Source organism: Plasmodium inui, assembly GCF_000524495.1.
Source record: "Plasmodium inui San Antonio 1 unplaced genomic scaffold supercont1.38, whole genome shotgun sequence".
NCBI classification, from domain to species: Eukaryota; Apicomplexa; class Aconoidasida; order Haemosporida; family Plasmodiidae; genus Plasmodium; species Plasmodium inui.
The window spans coordinates 60,326-76,358 of NW_008481872.1; the positions used below are offsets into that span (position 1 = coordinate 60,326).

Genomic DNA, 16,033 nt, shown 5'->3' on the forward strand with positions numbered 1-16,033 from the left:
TGTGTATGTATAAATATATATATACGTGTGTATGTGACTTACGTTTTGCTCCTCCTTCCTCTGAAATTTTTCCCTCTCCTACAAACATTTTTTAAATTTTAAAGGACATTTCAAAGTGAAGTATTTTCATTAGCACGCGTAAGGTGGAAGAAGAAAATTAAAAAAAATGGCAAAGCGATGTCGCCGTTGCTCCCCTTTGCTGCTCCACCGCGACACTGACCTCGCACAGCTGGAACTGCCTCTTTACTTTCTCCTTGTTCACGTATATCTTGTTTTCAACCCATAGCAAAAATTCGTCGATCTCTTCCTTGGTCTGCAAAGGAGGCCAACGCAACGACAGAGAGGGGAATTAAGCATATGTATAAGTGCATACGCATGTGTAGAGGGAACCTTCATTCTTATTTGTACGCATAATGGACGCACGCCCAAATAAATTACCGAGTTCAGCAGATTCTCTTCCATTTCGTAAACAAAGACGCAACCACTGGAGTCGCCAATGATAATCTTGTTGTATGAATACTTGTACACGTCTTTGAATGGGAAGCGAGGATATGTCAATACACCAATGGATTCGTGCATCTACGCATACGTACAGGTGCACAATCGAAGTTACACTAATTATGACTCCTCAACACAAATAATTTGAACCCGTGGGAAGAGCGAATTCAAAGTTAGCGTCATTTTAAGAGTGCAAGCTATGCAGAAGTGTAGGAATGGGACGATTAGGCGGGTTCCAAAGGGATCTAACTGTATACTATTTCGTGTTTTTAAAATTTTTTTTCTTTTCCTACCATCTTCATTTTTACTCATCAAATACTCGTTCGTGTCTACAAATGTATCCGAATTTTCGCCGGACAAGTCGTCATTCAGATCCTTTTGGACATTTTCTTTTTCCACGGTACTAAGTATGCTAGTGTCACAATTTTGGAAAATGCTAATACATGTCAAGCTGTAGCTGCTGATCGATAAGGAGTACAAGCAGTGATTTTTTTGCTCCATCAAATTCCATATTTCTATGTGTCCATTTATTTTCCCCACGAATATGACGCTTATTTTGGTCTGACTGAATTCGCAACAGGAGTATATTTCGTTGCTTCTGCGGGGTGTGATGGTCGGCATGGATGCACTCGGGTTAGCAGGTTATTCTATTGGTTTAGCGGTTGCTCCTTCGGATCACCGTTGAATCGTTCATTTGGTGCATTTGTGAGCTGCTCATTCGGTGCATTTGTGAGCAGCCGCCTTTTTCACATTCCTCGGCGTTGTGATGTGCAAACGATGGAACCCCGCCAATGGTGGACTCAACTAGCACGTAAAAAAAATGGCACACAAAGAAACAACAACAGATGCATGTGCAAACATGAATAAAAAAACACTCGTTAGCCTACTTTGGTGATACATACAGGGGGTGCTCCTCATTTTCTTTCCACAGGGAAAAATTCGTATCAGTTAAGGTTAGAATCAAATTTTTTATGATGTTGTTTCTTTTTACACATATGAGTGTCTTGAAGCTTTTGTAGTCCTTTAGTGGGAGGGGGGAAAATAATCAGAATAGATGAAGAGAACATAGTCAAGCTTGGCTTTTCCCCTTTGGGAGAAATGTAAAAAAACTCTCTCTGTGATGTGTGCACTTAATATGGAGAAGTTGGATGCGCAGTGCTTTAGGTCACTAGGATGTGAATCGACACCAATACAGACGTATAGTTTGATGGCCAACAGAATTGAACAGAGGTATTATCTATGTGACTGTTTTTCGTTTTTTCCTTCCTCACATCGTTTATTTTGTTTATAATAGAATAATTTTTTTCCTTTTGCATGCACCCGTATATGTTTCCAACTACGTATTCTCCTTCTTCCTGCAAAGGTGAAGTGTCGAACGTGGAATCTGGTGTGGAGGAAATTGCGCAGAGAGGCGGGGACACAACTTGGCCTCAGCTTCATCCGGAACTACAGTCGCTGTCGTATTAGTAGTCGTATTAGTGGTCGTATTCGTAGTCGCTTGACCAAAGGGTGGCGTGTTAAAAGACAAAACAATAACGATGGCAGTGTAATAGTGACGACAACTAGCAACAAGGAAAGAGTACACATCTCTGCGCAAAGGGCTCTGGGTCGGGGCCGCTAAACCAATCAGAAATAAATTACCGAAAAGGCAAAGAAAGAGGACACGTTGCAATTTAATTCCACAAAATGGAAGTAGGTGAAGCCTAATGAGTACTCTGGGAGTAGTGCAGTAGATCAAATGGCATTTCGTGAGTGGGAGTTCACACTGGCATTGTGGTTACTCTTACGCGTGCGCTTTTGTGCTTGTTGGATAATAGGATAGCAGTAGCTGATATACGCTTAAGTGATCTGCCCCAATGAAGGGGGGTAGGCTGCTACCTGTGTTGGGTCTGGTAGAATTTATTTTGAACAGAGGCTTGAAGCTGTATAGGTCATCAACTAACTCTTTTTCTTTCTTCTTTGCGCTAACTTTTACTTCGATTATTTCTATGTTTGTGGCGTCCCAAAGGAGTATCGTCCCATCGACTGAGGAGAAGGTTTGTGTGTGTGTGTGTATGGGGGGGAGAGGAACCAAAAGGAATCACGCGTTGTGGGTCTATACACGCAGGCATACAATCATGGAAGCTTACAGAAATGAAAAAATATATGCATACATATGTACGGGTTCCCATTAATGCTCTTCCTAGCCCGTATTGCAAACAGGACAAACGAGAGCATACCCGAGATGGAGATCAACAAATGGAAATTCTTCTGATTGTTAATAGATATTTTTTTTTCGCATATCACTAAGGTTTTGTCATTCAGAAGTAGAAGACATGTCACTTCCCTTTTGTGTGAGTGCTCTATGCTGCTAAATATATAGGGTTCTATGTCGACCGTTTTTTCATCTAAATAGGAAATGAAGCGGCGAGGTGGTATAGGTTAAGAAGTGGTAGTGAGGTAGATATGTAAACTTCCTTTACGCATTCTTATCGACATATATACACAGGTATTCATTTTTGTACTTATTTTGGAATCTAAAAGGGGTTTTCCTTGAAAATTGGGGGGGAGCTTCCAAACGACTAGCTGTGCAGAGGTGAAGGTTTTTTTTTTGGGGAGAGGGGGAGTAAAATATACGGCATAGAAACAGTAGTAACGTGTTAGAGAACATATTTATGAGTGATGGGTGAATATGTGTTGTTCGGTTTGTCGAACTAAAGGATCCGAACCAGTCCGTTGCTACATCCAGCAATGACGACATCGTAGCCCTTTCCGTTTACAACCGCACTGGAAATTTGCTGCACGGAAGGAATAATTATTTTGAATGGTGAAGAGGAGTGTGTGTGGTGTGTCATCATGGGCGGTAGCATTCGGTTAGTTCGCCCAGTTCGTTTAACTGTAGTTCGCGACATTTCATTCTATATTTCACGTGGACTCATCTGAGTTCGCTCTGCTTTATTTGTGAAATCACTCTGGAAAAGGCCTGTGAAATGCTCTCCGAATGAGCGCTCCTCATTTCGCTTACGTAGGGAGATATCAAAGCGTAAAGTGGGTTTATGTAGTTGGAGTAGGACCAAATGAGGATGTAGCTGTCCGTGTTGACTCCTTCGATAAAATTGTCGTTTTTGTAATTATTCACATATATTATAAAGATGAGGTAGTTTATTAAGGACAAGTACAGCGTGAACAAGACTACTTTATCTGTTGTATATTTCACATCTGTGTATATAAATATTTTGTTTAATTTTTTGGCATGCTTAAAGGACAGTATATCTATGTTTTGAGAATTGGGTTGTCCATTCGTTTCCGTAATTAGGCTATTTTCAATTAGGCATTTTTGCATGACGGGGAAAAGCTTATGAAGAAATTTCTGCAGCTTATTGGATCTGAATATTTCTTCTTTTTTTTTCTTTAAAAAGTCGATGTTGTACTGAACTCCTAAATTTTTGTACACTGCCTTGTACGTCTGGCAATTTTTTTCCTCATGGATGATGGAATTGTTTGAGAAAAAATCTAACGTTTTCGCCTTCACTATTGAAGTGGTCTACAAGTGAAGGTTAACAAGGTGGAAGGCACGGAATAAAAAAGTGGTAACTGTCTTGTGTGAATAATATGAACACTTTTTTTATTCATTGTCTCGTCCGTTTGTCAACCTTGTTTTTTTTTTTTTTCATTTTTTTTTTCACTTTTTTTGGTTACCAGTTCGTTTCCCTTGATGGGTATGAAATGATCGTACTGAGTAAACTGTACCTCGGCTCCTACTTTCTTCCTTTTGCTGATATAGAGACACTTTTTGAATTTCTTCCTATTTTCTGTGATTCTGGTTGATTTTATTTCCTGTTCAATTTGTTGCTTGTACAGCGAAAGGTAATTTCGGGGCTTTATGAAGACGCAGCTTAGCTCCTGTTTGTCCGCTCCATTTTGGTCTGCTGACGGGTCGGACGGGCGTTTGCCCTTCTGCGAGGGAGATGATGCGGAAAAATAAGTTCTAGATAATGAACAGATGAAATGGGCCCGATTAGAGAGGGTTAGAGACCCTCGGTGAGGTGGGCAAAATAGAGGTGACAGAAGAAGGGAGGACAAAAAAGAACTGTACTTGTAGGAAGTAGGAAAATATCTCCTCGTCGACAATGACGGCGTGATTTCCTTTGTAGTATTTTTTCGAATCTTTGAAAATTAATACGTCGTCCAGTTTGTATTTCTGAAAAGGTCAGAGGGATTCAACAAATGGTATGGGGGCCAATTTGAGGGCATCTTCGAGGATGGAAGCGCGAATGAGGTCGCAAAGGCCATCTCAAACGGGGTAGTATATATATATATATGTGTCTCCGCTTCTCAGTCAGAGCGATGAACATTTTTAGATGACGCCCAAAGCTGGAGAGCAGATCTAGACACGCGGAAATGCACACATGTGTGTGCGTGCAAGTCGACGCTCTTACTATTAAGGCATTCTTGATTGAAAGCAACTGGTCAGTGGTCAGGTACTTTTGCGCGAGGGAGAAGAAGTAGTTTTTATTTATGCAGGAAGCTTGCGAGTTCTTAAAAATAAGGGTACTGAAGTCCTTGCATAAGTCTATCCCCAGAAAACTTTTGACATTTTTTTCTAGCTCTACGTTTACGGCACTGCATGGAGGAAAACATGAGAAAGGTAAAATGGAGGAATTCACCTATTGGAGCATCACATGGTAATTCCTTCCATTTGGTGAACATGCATTTTCGTTGGAGCACACCTTTTGTAATTGCCTGCCCGTTGACGTAGCTACAGATATATGTTTGTTTACTATAATCTCGCTGCACGATCCTGTGTAAAGGCGGTTGTCTATATTTCGTTCATGTTGCAACAATCATGACTACTTTCTTTGCCTATCTGTGCTGTCGTGCGACAACATTAACAAGAATTAACCTTATTAACAAATTAGCGTTTTTCGGGTGTGCCTTGGCATCGGCAAAGTTTTCCGTTTCCTTGTGTACCACGCCTAGGTCGGACAGGGTTCTATTCTTTAAAGTGTGTTGCTTTTTATCGGCACTTGCACCTTTCACTTTCGTGTCATTTTCGTTTTTTTTTTTTGTTTCATTTGTTTTTTTTTTTTCATCATTATCTCTTTCACATTTGTTTTTCACATCAAGTTCGTTTTTACTTTTGGAGTCTACTTTTTCCAATTTGTTTTTACTGTCAGTTTCGAGTTTTTTTTTACTCATATCATTTTTTTTTTTTAAATGTTCTTTTCGTCCATGTTCAGTTTTTTCACTGTCTTTTTTTTTCTTTGGAATTTTTTTCTCACTAGAATTGGAAATGACATGCTTGCCCTTCATCATTTTTTAAGTATTGCGCGTAGGAGGGATTTACAAAACGTTTTGTTTTTACTGCTTACGTTTCGCAGGGTATGCAATAAAAATGTACAGTGAAGTTTTACGCTTTCTGTAGTATTGGGAATGACGCAGGGAAAGGGGGGAAATAAACGATGACAAAAAATTAGGACAAGTTTGACGTGTGGATTCTAACATGGGCGCAATGGACAGATGAGTCATATTTGCCTTTGGAGTAAATGTGGGTAGGCACCCCGGAATGAAACTTAACAAAGTGTAAAAAAATCGGCGCGCAAAAAATTACCGCAGGAGAGTCTATTAAAGGCTACTCTGTCGTGTGCGACGCTTGTTCAGCGGCGAGAGGTGAATAAGAAAGAAAAAGAGAAGAGAACATTTTTGGCGATAATTAAATGTGGGAGCACATATGGAAGTTTTAAATGCATTTCTTAAATTAAGCTATTCACGCAAGAGGTGGCCACATAACAAATGTGCCCACTGCAAACTATGCAAAATTGAAGCTTTGCCAAAAATGGTAAAATAACGTGAAGGTTAAAGAGGGATGTTTTGCTTCTATTTTTTTTTTTTTTTTTTTGCTTCTATTTTATTTTTATCAAATCCTGCTCCAGCGCGGACAAAATGGCCTGTATATATTTTTTATTCCTTAACAATTTATCCTTATTTTCATTTAATTTTCTTTCAACGTAAATTTTGCCATCATTTTCCTTGGAGGCTTTATGCAGTACATAAAGACCGTAGATACTCACCTTTGGGAGGAAAAAAAAAAAAAAAACGGAGAAAGTTTTCATCCTATAGGGAAATATCAACAGAGTCGTCGACTACAAAATTTTGAATGCGTAGAACACGAGCGCACGCGTACCCCTACGTATAGGTTCATAGGTCTACACTCATAACACACACTGTCGTGTGCGCATTTCTACGGAGCTCATTATTTCATTGTTTGTCTCTCCCCGAACCAAATAAAATACAGAGTGGGTGACTGAACCGATAGCAAAGAAAAAACCCGTCATGAATAGACCCAGAATTTCTTTATTTCTATAGCCGTTGGAATTATTTTCAGTTAATATCTACAAATGGAAGAATGTGAGATGAATGAAAAGGAATGCGTACTGGAATAATTGCTGAGTGTTGAAGATTTGGAGGGGATGGATAATTACAGAAAAAAAGAAAAATGAATGCATGAGTAGGCGCGCCAGATTGGGATGAACAATTGCAACATGTGCGTGCGAAACGCCTTATAACGTCATAGTGTGTATATGCGCGCTTCTGTGTACTTGAATTTTCTCCTCCGTCAAGTTCGACTTAACAGTTAGCAGAGCATTTAATTCATCAAAGGCCTTTCGGAATTTGGCCTTTTTTTCTTCATTCAAGCAGTTACAATTGCTGTTGACTAACTGAGATGTAAAGGTGGGTGAAGGGGGGAAATGAAAAGCTTGACGCGGTTGGGCAAGCTCGCAAGTGCGCGAAATGGCACCATGGCACATTAACAAAAGGCAAGCTCGTTTAACGTAAAAAGGCGTGCTAGAACCGAAACGATGATCTGCCCAAACGAAGGTGTGCATGTCATTATTGGACAATACGATTCTGTGTTAGCGAAAATGCTACAAGCTTCTTATCTTAGTCGCCCACGTATGCCATATACGCTCCACCCAAATGTGCAACAGTTAAAATCCCCGGTCATGAGCATAAAGCATACGCGAAATGGTCATGTGCTACGCCATGTGTGTAAAAACCCAATGCGGAAGCAGTTGTTCCATGGGGAGGCGGGTAATTGGAGTTGCTCCACGCGTATAAGGCCACACCTAAATGTGTATATATGTACAAAACTACATAAGCATGTGCACCCCTCCACATACATATACAGGCGTATGCCTCAGATTATGCTCAAATACATCATGAAATTCGCTTGGTTAAAGGGGTTTACCTCTTGAAGTGAATACAGAGAGCCCCTATCCAGTTCCTTCTGGGCTTTTCGTATGGAGTCGATTATTATTTGTTCTGAAATGGGCTTCTTTTGCATCAGGAGGATGCTGTGCTTGGAGGGGAAATCAAAATGGTTCAAATTTTGCAAACTGTTCAGTTCTGTCAAAGCAGTTGAGTACTTTTCATTTATCCAAAACTTGGCTGATGAACAGAATGTTTTTTTCACGAATTGCTTATTAATTTTTCTCCCACTTGTGTTAAAAAGAATATCTGTGTGTGAATGCATTTTTATTTTTTTTTTTCTCCTCGCAATTGTTGTTACACAAAATGTGTTTTTTAGGCATTTCCCTTCACACGTTTGGCACGCTTGACACTTTTTACACCTTGGCACTTTTGACACGTTTGACACCCTTCGTATGTATCTTATCCTTCCTGTTCTCTACAGGTTGCATTTGATCTAGTTATCACGTTGCGAAAAAATAATTTACGTTCATGTGCAGAAATCGCAGTGCGAGTCATCATTATAAAACCTTGTAAACGTGTACACCTCAATTTTTGAACTCACCTCTGCTCGCTTTGTTTTTAACTTGGAAGCATTTCTGCTCATGTGCAAAAGGCCCAGCCTTTAAGTGTTTACCTGTGATGCTGGATTGCCCATTTGAACAATGAACGGGTGAAGCCCCTACGGTGCAAATTTGTAGGTCGCTAATGAATCGGGTGAACTGCAATCTGTTAATCTCCCAATCTGTGAACGGCTCAGCTAGGAATTGCTAAATTGCTGAACGCAAGGTACCAATTTTCTAACTCGTGAAGAGGCATATTTTCCTTTTTATGTTAGCATGCATTTATATGTTCAGTTCAGTTGACACAATGTGAATAAGTACTCGCAGAAGTTCAAAAGTTAACGGAAACACTGAGACATTACATGACAAGCCATAACTCACACTTAACCATCAATTTCCGTAAACATTTATTTTTGCGAAAATTGTTCGTGCGTAACTCTATTTTTTCATGCTTTCCAAGCGATTGCCATGTCACGCTTTGTCATAACGTATCCATCCTTAAAGCGACTACGATAAAAAGGATTTACATAAACATATAATGGCATGCATCATATGAGTATACATATATATATATTTTTTTTTTCCATATATTGTATACAATATATATTTCTTTTTAAGAAAAAAAAAAAATTATAATAAATACATTTCCCTTTGCTTTAAAAAAAACATACTAGGATGCATACTCGTATGTTTAACACTTTCTAAGTATGTGAATAAATATGTGACAAACCCTTTCTTTTGCTTTTCTTTTTCACATTGTAAAAAAAAAAAACCAAGTTTTTTTCCCTCGCATTTCTTTAAATCCAAAGATTTATACTTTTAAATTTTACATACAAAAGGAAGGAAGAAAAAAAAAAAAAAGAGCTGAAAAGCCGAATTAAGGATAGTAATAAGTTTAAGTGTTCACATTTTGATTAAAGCTTTTTCCCATTCTTCTGATTCCTCGCATTGTTCGCATTCTTTGCTTCCCTTTCACAAATAGAACGAAAAAATGGGGTCCTCCATCCAGCCATCAAGATTTTTAGATAGTAAGAACCCTTGAAGAAGAAATGTGCTTAGCTTGAATTGTTATGTTACATACGTGTACATATACATACCTGTTCCTATACATAACTCTACATATACCTACCTGTACGTATTCATACCTTTACGTATTCATACCTGTACGTATTCATACCTGTACGTATTCATACTTGTGCATATACATACCTCTACATATACATACGCGCATACGTACTTTTGCAAATAGTGTTACAGATATACGTGTTATCATATGAATGTACGAATTTACCCCTGTGTGAAGTAATTTCCCATCAATTCCTCCCTCGTTTATCAGCACAAAGCGCGCATTCGTCTGACACGTGTACATTTTATAAACCCGTTCGTATAAGAAAGTGTATATTTTGTGTGTTCCATGGTGCTATATAATTGTGTTGTGTAACCATGTGTATATATAATAGGCGGGGGTGTTAAAATTGTGAAAACGAGCACTCCCCCCAAAAAAAGTTTTCTTCATGATTATGCGCGACCCAACATGCCACTTCGCACACTTTCGCGCACCTCTCCCATTTGAGGAACTTTCCTCACAGTTTACGTGCCCTTTTACGTATATTCCGCCCATCCGCAGGTGCCGTGCTATCCTTGTTTGCTATGGTCATTTCGGCAGCATTCCTCTACATGTTTTCGGAATTTTATTTGTTATCATTCGAAGCGAAGTTACTTAACAACAAAATAAGCATGGTCTTGTCTCGTTTATTTCCATTCAAAGTAAGAAACGCGAAAATGAATAATGAGAAAGTAAGAGAGCCAAAAAAAAAAAAAAAAAAAAAAAGATTTGGTGTATGCACGTAAACATGCACGTGTCGCATTTAAGTAGAACGCTGTGTACATATGTGTGTATGTATGAAAAGAATTATTTTCTTTAATGATTGAACTAAGCCAATTTTGTTTTTTTCCTAGAAGACCTTCGAGTACAACCTGACCCACATATTGCTCCTGACAATATGCATAATCATCCTTAGCCTCAAGTAAAGCAACAAAAGATGAGATCACACGGAGCTGTTCACTAACTGCGCATCCAGGAGTTCTTGCTGCAGATTTGTGTGTGTGCCTATTTGAGCATGCATAGTTATGCCATCATCCGTAAACGTACTTTATGCATTTTTTCATCTTCCCTTTTTTTTTTTTTTCCATGCACTCTGTAGGCCTGATTATAGCTTCCACAGCAAGGTGCCCCTTAAGGAATGCAAAACAAGCCAGAGGAAGGAAGATTCGCACAAAGTAGAAGACCTTGATAGAATGCAAAGAGACAAGAAAAAGTGAATGCCAACCGAAACGTAACGACGCACTCGCATGGGGAATACAATCAGTGAATTCATTTTGCAGTCTATATATATATGCAGCTGTATATGTGTACGGACGTGTATATATATATCTTATGTCACATATATGTATATGTTTGTGTGTATGTATATTCGCGCACATGTATATGTATGTGCATAATACTGTATAATCCATTTCTGTGCTATGGCGAAACTATGTGTCCCGAGTTTTTGCGCTTGTTTTACAAAGTCGGAAAAAAAAAAAAAACAATAAATAAATAATCAAGAAAAGTGGAGAAAAAGAAGTGGTCAAGTAGATAAACGTCTAATATGATAAAAAAAAAAAAAAAAACACTTTTTTTTTCAATAGGAAAAAGCAAATTTTTTATAAATTATGCAATATAAGTTATTTATTGAATTTTTTTTTTTTTTTAAATGTATGCATAAGACGCCACATTTAAATAAAGCAATAAATTTATACATGCCTATATATATATATATATATATACACATACATATACCTGTATGTATGCACATCTCTACGCATGTTTAAAAACTCGTCGAAGTGTACATGCCAAAAAAAAAAAAAGAAAAAAAAGTTGGAAATTAAAAAAATCGGCAGTCAGAAATACATGAGGAATTGTTATTTCCGTGGCGGTGTATATTTGCCCGGATCAAGTCCACGCTGTGTTCTCGCTAAAGAGGGTCATAATTGTATCACCAAAGGTATCATATATGGTTTGGCTAGTGTTAGAAGAAATAAACGTTCTATGTATTTTGTTAATAATGTAAAAGAATGTAGATACGTCTTCAATCAAGGGGTATATCGGGTAGTTGTGCGTATCGTTTGTAAAAAGTAAATTGCAAATATGTTTGTTCTCATCCAGCTCGATACGCTTACAGCTGCGCGAGGGGGTGCATGTGTTCTTGTGTTCATGTTTGTTTTCTTCACCTTGGTTAATTTTTTTTGCAGTTGGATCACCATTACTAACGTTGTGTCTATTGTCAATGGTACTGCAACACTCGCTCTCATGGGGATTGGTCCTATCCAATTCGTTCGCTCCGTTTTGGCGAACATGTGCTCGCTCTACCTTAATTTTCTCTTCTATACTCTCAAATATTTTTCTATAGTGTTCTGCATTTTGGTTAATCATCTTGACAGTGTCCTTCCTATACACTGTTGGTTCATATTCATAGTATGCGCAATAAATAACTCCTTCTTTGATTAATAAATCGTTGAAGGTTTTTACGAAGGACTCTCTTTCGGCGTTCTTACGTTTGGTTTGCTCTTGCCCGTGCGTGACTTTCCCCGTTTGGTCTCCCGGTGCCTGTTCCTCGTTGTTGCGGTTCAGTTCGTGTTCGCGATTGGGAGTATTTCCCCTTAAGGGGCGATCACTTGTTTGCTCCTCTATTTTCGCATTTTCTTCATTAGGGGACTCTCTTTTATCGGTTTTCCCCGACTGAGACGCCTCCTGTGCTTTACAGATACTGAAAAAGTCGACAAGGGCGCTGTGGAAACTTTCATTAAAGGGAATATTGACAGGTAACTCCGAGTCCGCAGGTGGGTTACTACTGCCTTTGTGTTTTTTAACGAACAATTTTAAAATATCAAATAGGAAGCAGAAGTTTAGCGGTTTCTGATTAGTTGGGAAGTCGTTGTTTTTTTCGGGATTGTTACGGTTGGCCTCTTTTTCCTTCTTCCAATTTGTTGGAATGTCTGTAGGTTCGATGGGATCCTTTAAAATTTCTAGGTAGGTAAAGTATGTCATGAAAAAACCCGGGGGACACGAACCACTATTATAGTCTAACTGTAAAATATGTACAGAATTGCTCAAATTATTTATCTTCCTTTTTTGTCGATGCCCTAATTTTGGCTGTTTGTGTATATAAAAGGATAAGCCGTCTTTTCCAATAAGTGAGTACGTACTTAGGACAACCAGCCTATTTGTTTTAATCAGCGTCTTTGCCTTTTTAAGGTTTTTTTTGCAAAGAAGGTGTTTCTTCATTTCGTAAAAATTTATGTTAGATCCGGATGATATAACAAATTTTGGCCTAATTATATATCCATTGTCTAGGAGAACTGCGTCTACCTTTGCGCAGGTAGACAAGGGAGCCATGCCGTCTTTCTTTATACTTTCCTCTGTGTAATCGCAGAAAGAGGAAAAAATTATGTCGTCTATTTTTCTGTTAATCATGTAAACGGAGTTGTTTAGACAGGCCACTCGCGATATTGCATAGATAATGTCGTTTTGCCCATAGGACGGATAAATAAAAGCATTCTCAAACAGGTTCTGCAGTTTGAATTTATTTAACGAGTTGATTAAAATGTGCAGCCGTTGGATGAACTCCATTTTATTCATAATAAATCGTTTCTCCTTGGTATATCCGCTGAGGTAGTACTCGGAAATGTCACTATTATTGCAGTGCTCCATTTCTAGGTCGAACAGACCTATTCCGTACATGACGTAGTCTGTTAGCTTTCCTGAAATGTTGTACGATTGCAGGTAGTCCGCAATGTTGACATTTGAGTGTTCTTCGGGGAGGTACGGGGGATTGTCATGATTGAAATGGTCAGCAGGGTGAGCTTGATTTGCCTGCGGAGCCTTTTGTGATTCCCCTTTTCCGCGGGGGACGTCTCGATTCTGAGTGCCACCTTTCTTGTCCCCCCAAAGGGCGTACCTGTCTGGAGTTCCCTGCTTATTTTTGGTGATTGTTGGCCCGCTATGCCGCACGACCATCCCCTGTTCCGTCACATTTGCCTTCTTTACAAAATTGTAATTGGAAAAATTGGAAAAGGTGTAATTCTTATCGTGAATAATGTTCTTGTAAATAAAGTTCATAATCATTCTTTTTTCAATGAGCCTTAGGTTTGTGTCAAGGAAGACCTGCGATTTGTTTAGAGGAATTTTTAAGACAATTAAATCGTTTTCGTCCTCATGATTATTATTACTACTGTTTAGGTTCTGCATATGAGTTGTTATGGGGTTGTTCTCCTCTTTATTCGCGTATATTTCGTTTGCGGCATTTCTTGGAGGGTTTACATTGTGCTGGTCCGTTTGATCGACTACAGGGTTGTAGCTAACCCTATGGTACGTCAAGTAAAAGTACTGTATTCCTACAAAACTGATGTATGTGTGTGCATTTAACGTTATCAACAAATCCACGATGTTGCTTTCATTGTATAATATCTTGGGGTTAAGGTCAATATTAAACCTGTTATTATTTATTTGGAAAAAGCTGTGAACTATTTGTTTGAGATTTTTTTTTTTTTCTACGTGGTTATCACTTCTGCTAGATGAGAGGGGCAGATATTCCTCGTAAAAATTCTTGAGATGAAATTTTTCATCTTCAAATTGGTTGAAATTCAAGGAACAGTTCACATCACCATAGAACTTATTCTTGTCAATGTTTATCACCTTGTAGTTGTTAATGGAGAAGTAGGCTGCTAGTAAACTGTTCTGTAGGCTGGTGCCACATATCAAAATGTCGCAGTCGAAGGTTGTGTTCTTCTTGTCATCCATTCGACGAATCAGGGGAAGGAGGGGCTCTTTTTCCGTTATGGGAGTGGGGAGTAAGCCAAAAAAATAAGTTGCCTGATGGAGCAAAATGTTCACTCTCTACATTGGGATCAATACAAATGTGATTTTTTTTTTCTTTTTTTTCCCTTACAAAATGTGCATTTTTTATGCCGAAAAGAAAGGGACAGTGTTGTCGGATGACCCGCGGTAGAGAAGTGATCCAGTTGGCCGATTCACGCTGCTAATGTTTTTTCTACCCAGGTTGTTTTTTCTTACATCTTTTACCCTTTTTCAGGTATTGGGTCAATCAGATGCTTGCGCTGGCACATCATTCGTAAATTTTGGCGGCAACGCAAAGCCATTTACATGCGCCGCTGTGCCATGCCGCGCATATGGGTAGCGACGTTATGCCGAATGTGGCTAAATAGGGATTGCAGTTTGTTAAGCGCATCAGAGAATTTTGCTAATTTTTTGCCAATTCATTTTTTTTAAGTGTGCATGATTTTTCTTTTTTTTTTTTTTTTTCTTTATCATTTCCTTATACAAAATAACACAGGGAAATGTGCCCATTGAAAGGCGTGAGAATAAGGCAAGTAGAGGAACGCGTTATCAAACACCCTTCATGTGATTGCTAAACGATATTTTTTAGATAAATTGCGTCTGCTGTGTATGAAATAACAGAAGAACATGTTTGTTTCTTTCGATTTAGCCCTCACGAAGCACATCAGAAGAAGTTTTTTGACGCTAAGTGGTAAGAAAATGGAGAGAGCACAACAGAACATGACGTGACATCACAATTTTGAACATATGCATAAAGGGAGTCCATGATAAGTGTAAATATGCACATACCTAATTAGGCGAATGTATGTATGTTTATCCGATGGATGCTAATTTTTCAGTTTTAAGGAAATAATCTTACTTATGTAGTGATGAACTTTCCGTTGCTTTTATTTTTTTAGGCGTTCTGCTCTCAAAAAGGACATGGCAGACCAACATGAAAAGGAAAACCTACAGGTCCAAAAAAAAGAAGAAGTACATCAGGCTTGGAGAAACACTAATTAGGATTCAGTGAATTAGTGGCCACCTTTAATGAATAATCGGTTAGCCTTAGTGAATAATCTCTGTTACCTTTATCTTTTTTTTTCGTTTTGCCTTTATTTAAACTTGGCCGACCTATGAATATATCCCTTTTGTGTATTATGCTTCCCCCTTCTGGGGAAACTATTTGACATTTTTTTCTGAACATCCGTTTTTTAGCCCGTCTTTATAGAGTAAAACCCATATGTGCAATCACAGCCATGGTACAGAGGCACCTTTCGTTTACACTGTCTTAGTGGCAGTCCATCCCTAAGCCTTTTTCTTACCCACCTTCTTCTTCTTCTTTCGCTTCCGCTTAACGAGCTTTAGATTTATTTGCTTCAATACTTCCCCATCAACTCTGTAAATATGGAAGCAAATCGGTGTAAAGAAAAATACACAACTGCTAAAGTGTGGGGAAAAAAAGTAAAGCCAATGCGATGAAAATTTTAATAGCCAGCGAAAAAGGCCACGTAAGTTTTTTAAGCTAAATCTGTGTTTCCAAACTAAACTATTCATGCGATTACTCGTGAGGTAGCTTGAAAATGGAAATCGACTTATTAAAAGTCATAGCGTCATTTATTTTGGCCAAATTGTTATTTTCGACGAAGTTCCCAATTAGAGAAATGCTCCAGATGTTCTGCGAATATGTTCAGAAGGGGGAATCCATTAGTCATGCATACAGCGGTAATTGATTTGATTCAGTTCGGTGCTAAGTTCATCAGCTTTCGTGTGTAAATTGGTGAGGTCATTGCACTTGTCGGGGGGTATACAATTTAAAATTTTGCAGTGCTTACAAAATGGAAGTTTCTCTTCCTTTCCCCTTTTT

The 16,033-nt window shown here is 38.6% G+C and overlaps 5 protein-coding genes across 5 annotated transcripts in view; 1 reads left to right on the top strand and 4 right to left on the bottom strand.

Moving 5' to 3' along the window:
- Positions 1 to 157: 157 nt before the first annotated feature.
- On the bottom strand, positions 158 to 5,793 carry C922_05116 (hypothetical protein; the record flags this gene model as incomplete). Its single annotated transcript, XM_008820689.1, has 15 exons — positions 158 to 313; positions 439 to 530; positions 792 to 1,096; positions 1,386 to 1,519; positions 1,770 to 1,853; positions 2,140 to 2,213; positions 2,377 to 2,523; positions 2,718 to 2,885; positions 3,003 to 3,063; positions 3,207 to 3,275; positions 3,503 to 4,021; positions 4,177 to 4,434; positions 4,574 to 4,678; positions 4,917 to 5,100; positions 5,381 to 5,793. 15 exons carry the CDS (start codon positions 5,791 to 5,793, stop codon positions 158 to 160), a joined length of 2,769 nt encoding a protein of 922 aa, XP_008818911.1.
- Positions 5,794 to 6,380: 587 nt separating this feature from the next.
- On the bottom strand, positions 6,381 to 8,011 carry C922_05117 (hypothetical protein; the record flags this gene model as incomplete). Its single annotated transcript, XM_008820690.1, has 4 exons — positions 6,381 to 6,548; positions 6,759 to 6,869; positions 7,077 to 7,196; positions 7,727 to 8,011. 4 exons carry the CDS (start codon positions 8,009 to 8,011, stop codon positions 6,381 to 6,383), a joined length of 684 nt encoding a protein of 227 aa, XP_008818912.1.
- Positions 8,012 to 9,938: 1,927 nt separating this feature from the next.
- On the top strand, positions 9,939 to 10,610 carry C922_05118 (hypothetical protein; the record flags this gene model as incomplete). Its single annotated transcript, XM_008820691.1, has 3 exons — positions 9,939 to 10,085; positions 10,248 to 10,315; positions 10,493 to 10,610. The coding sequence occupies 3 exons, from the start codon at positions 9,939 to 9,941 to the stop codon at positions 10,608 to 10,610; spliced, it is 333 nt and encodes a 110-aa protein (XP_008818913.1).
- A 673-nt stretch (positions 10,611 to 11,283) lies between these two features.
- On the bottom strand, positions 11,284 to 14,130 carry C922_05119 (hypothetical protein; the record flags this gene model as incomplete). Its single annotated transcript, XM_008820692.1, has 1 exon — positions 11,284 to 14,130. One exon carries the CDS (start codon positions 14,128 to 14,130, stop codon positions 11,284 to 11,286), a length of 2,847 nt encoding a protein of 948 aa, XP_008818914.1.
- A 1,597-nt stretch (positions 14,131 to 15,727) lies between these two features.
- The window catches only part of C922_05120 (hypothetical protein), a gene marked incomplete at both ends in the record, with an annotated part of 2,235 nt that continues 1,929 nt past the window's right edge, over positions 15,728 to 16,033 (bottom strand). Inside the window, one exon of the mRNA XM_008820693.1 lies at positions 15,728 to 15,844. Within this exon, the coding sequence (XP_008818915.1) occupies positions 15,728 to 15,844 (117 nt within the window). The remainder of the gene's footprint in view (positions 15,845 to 16,033) is intronic.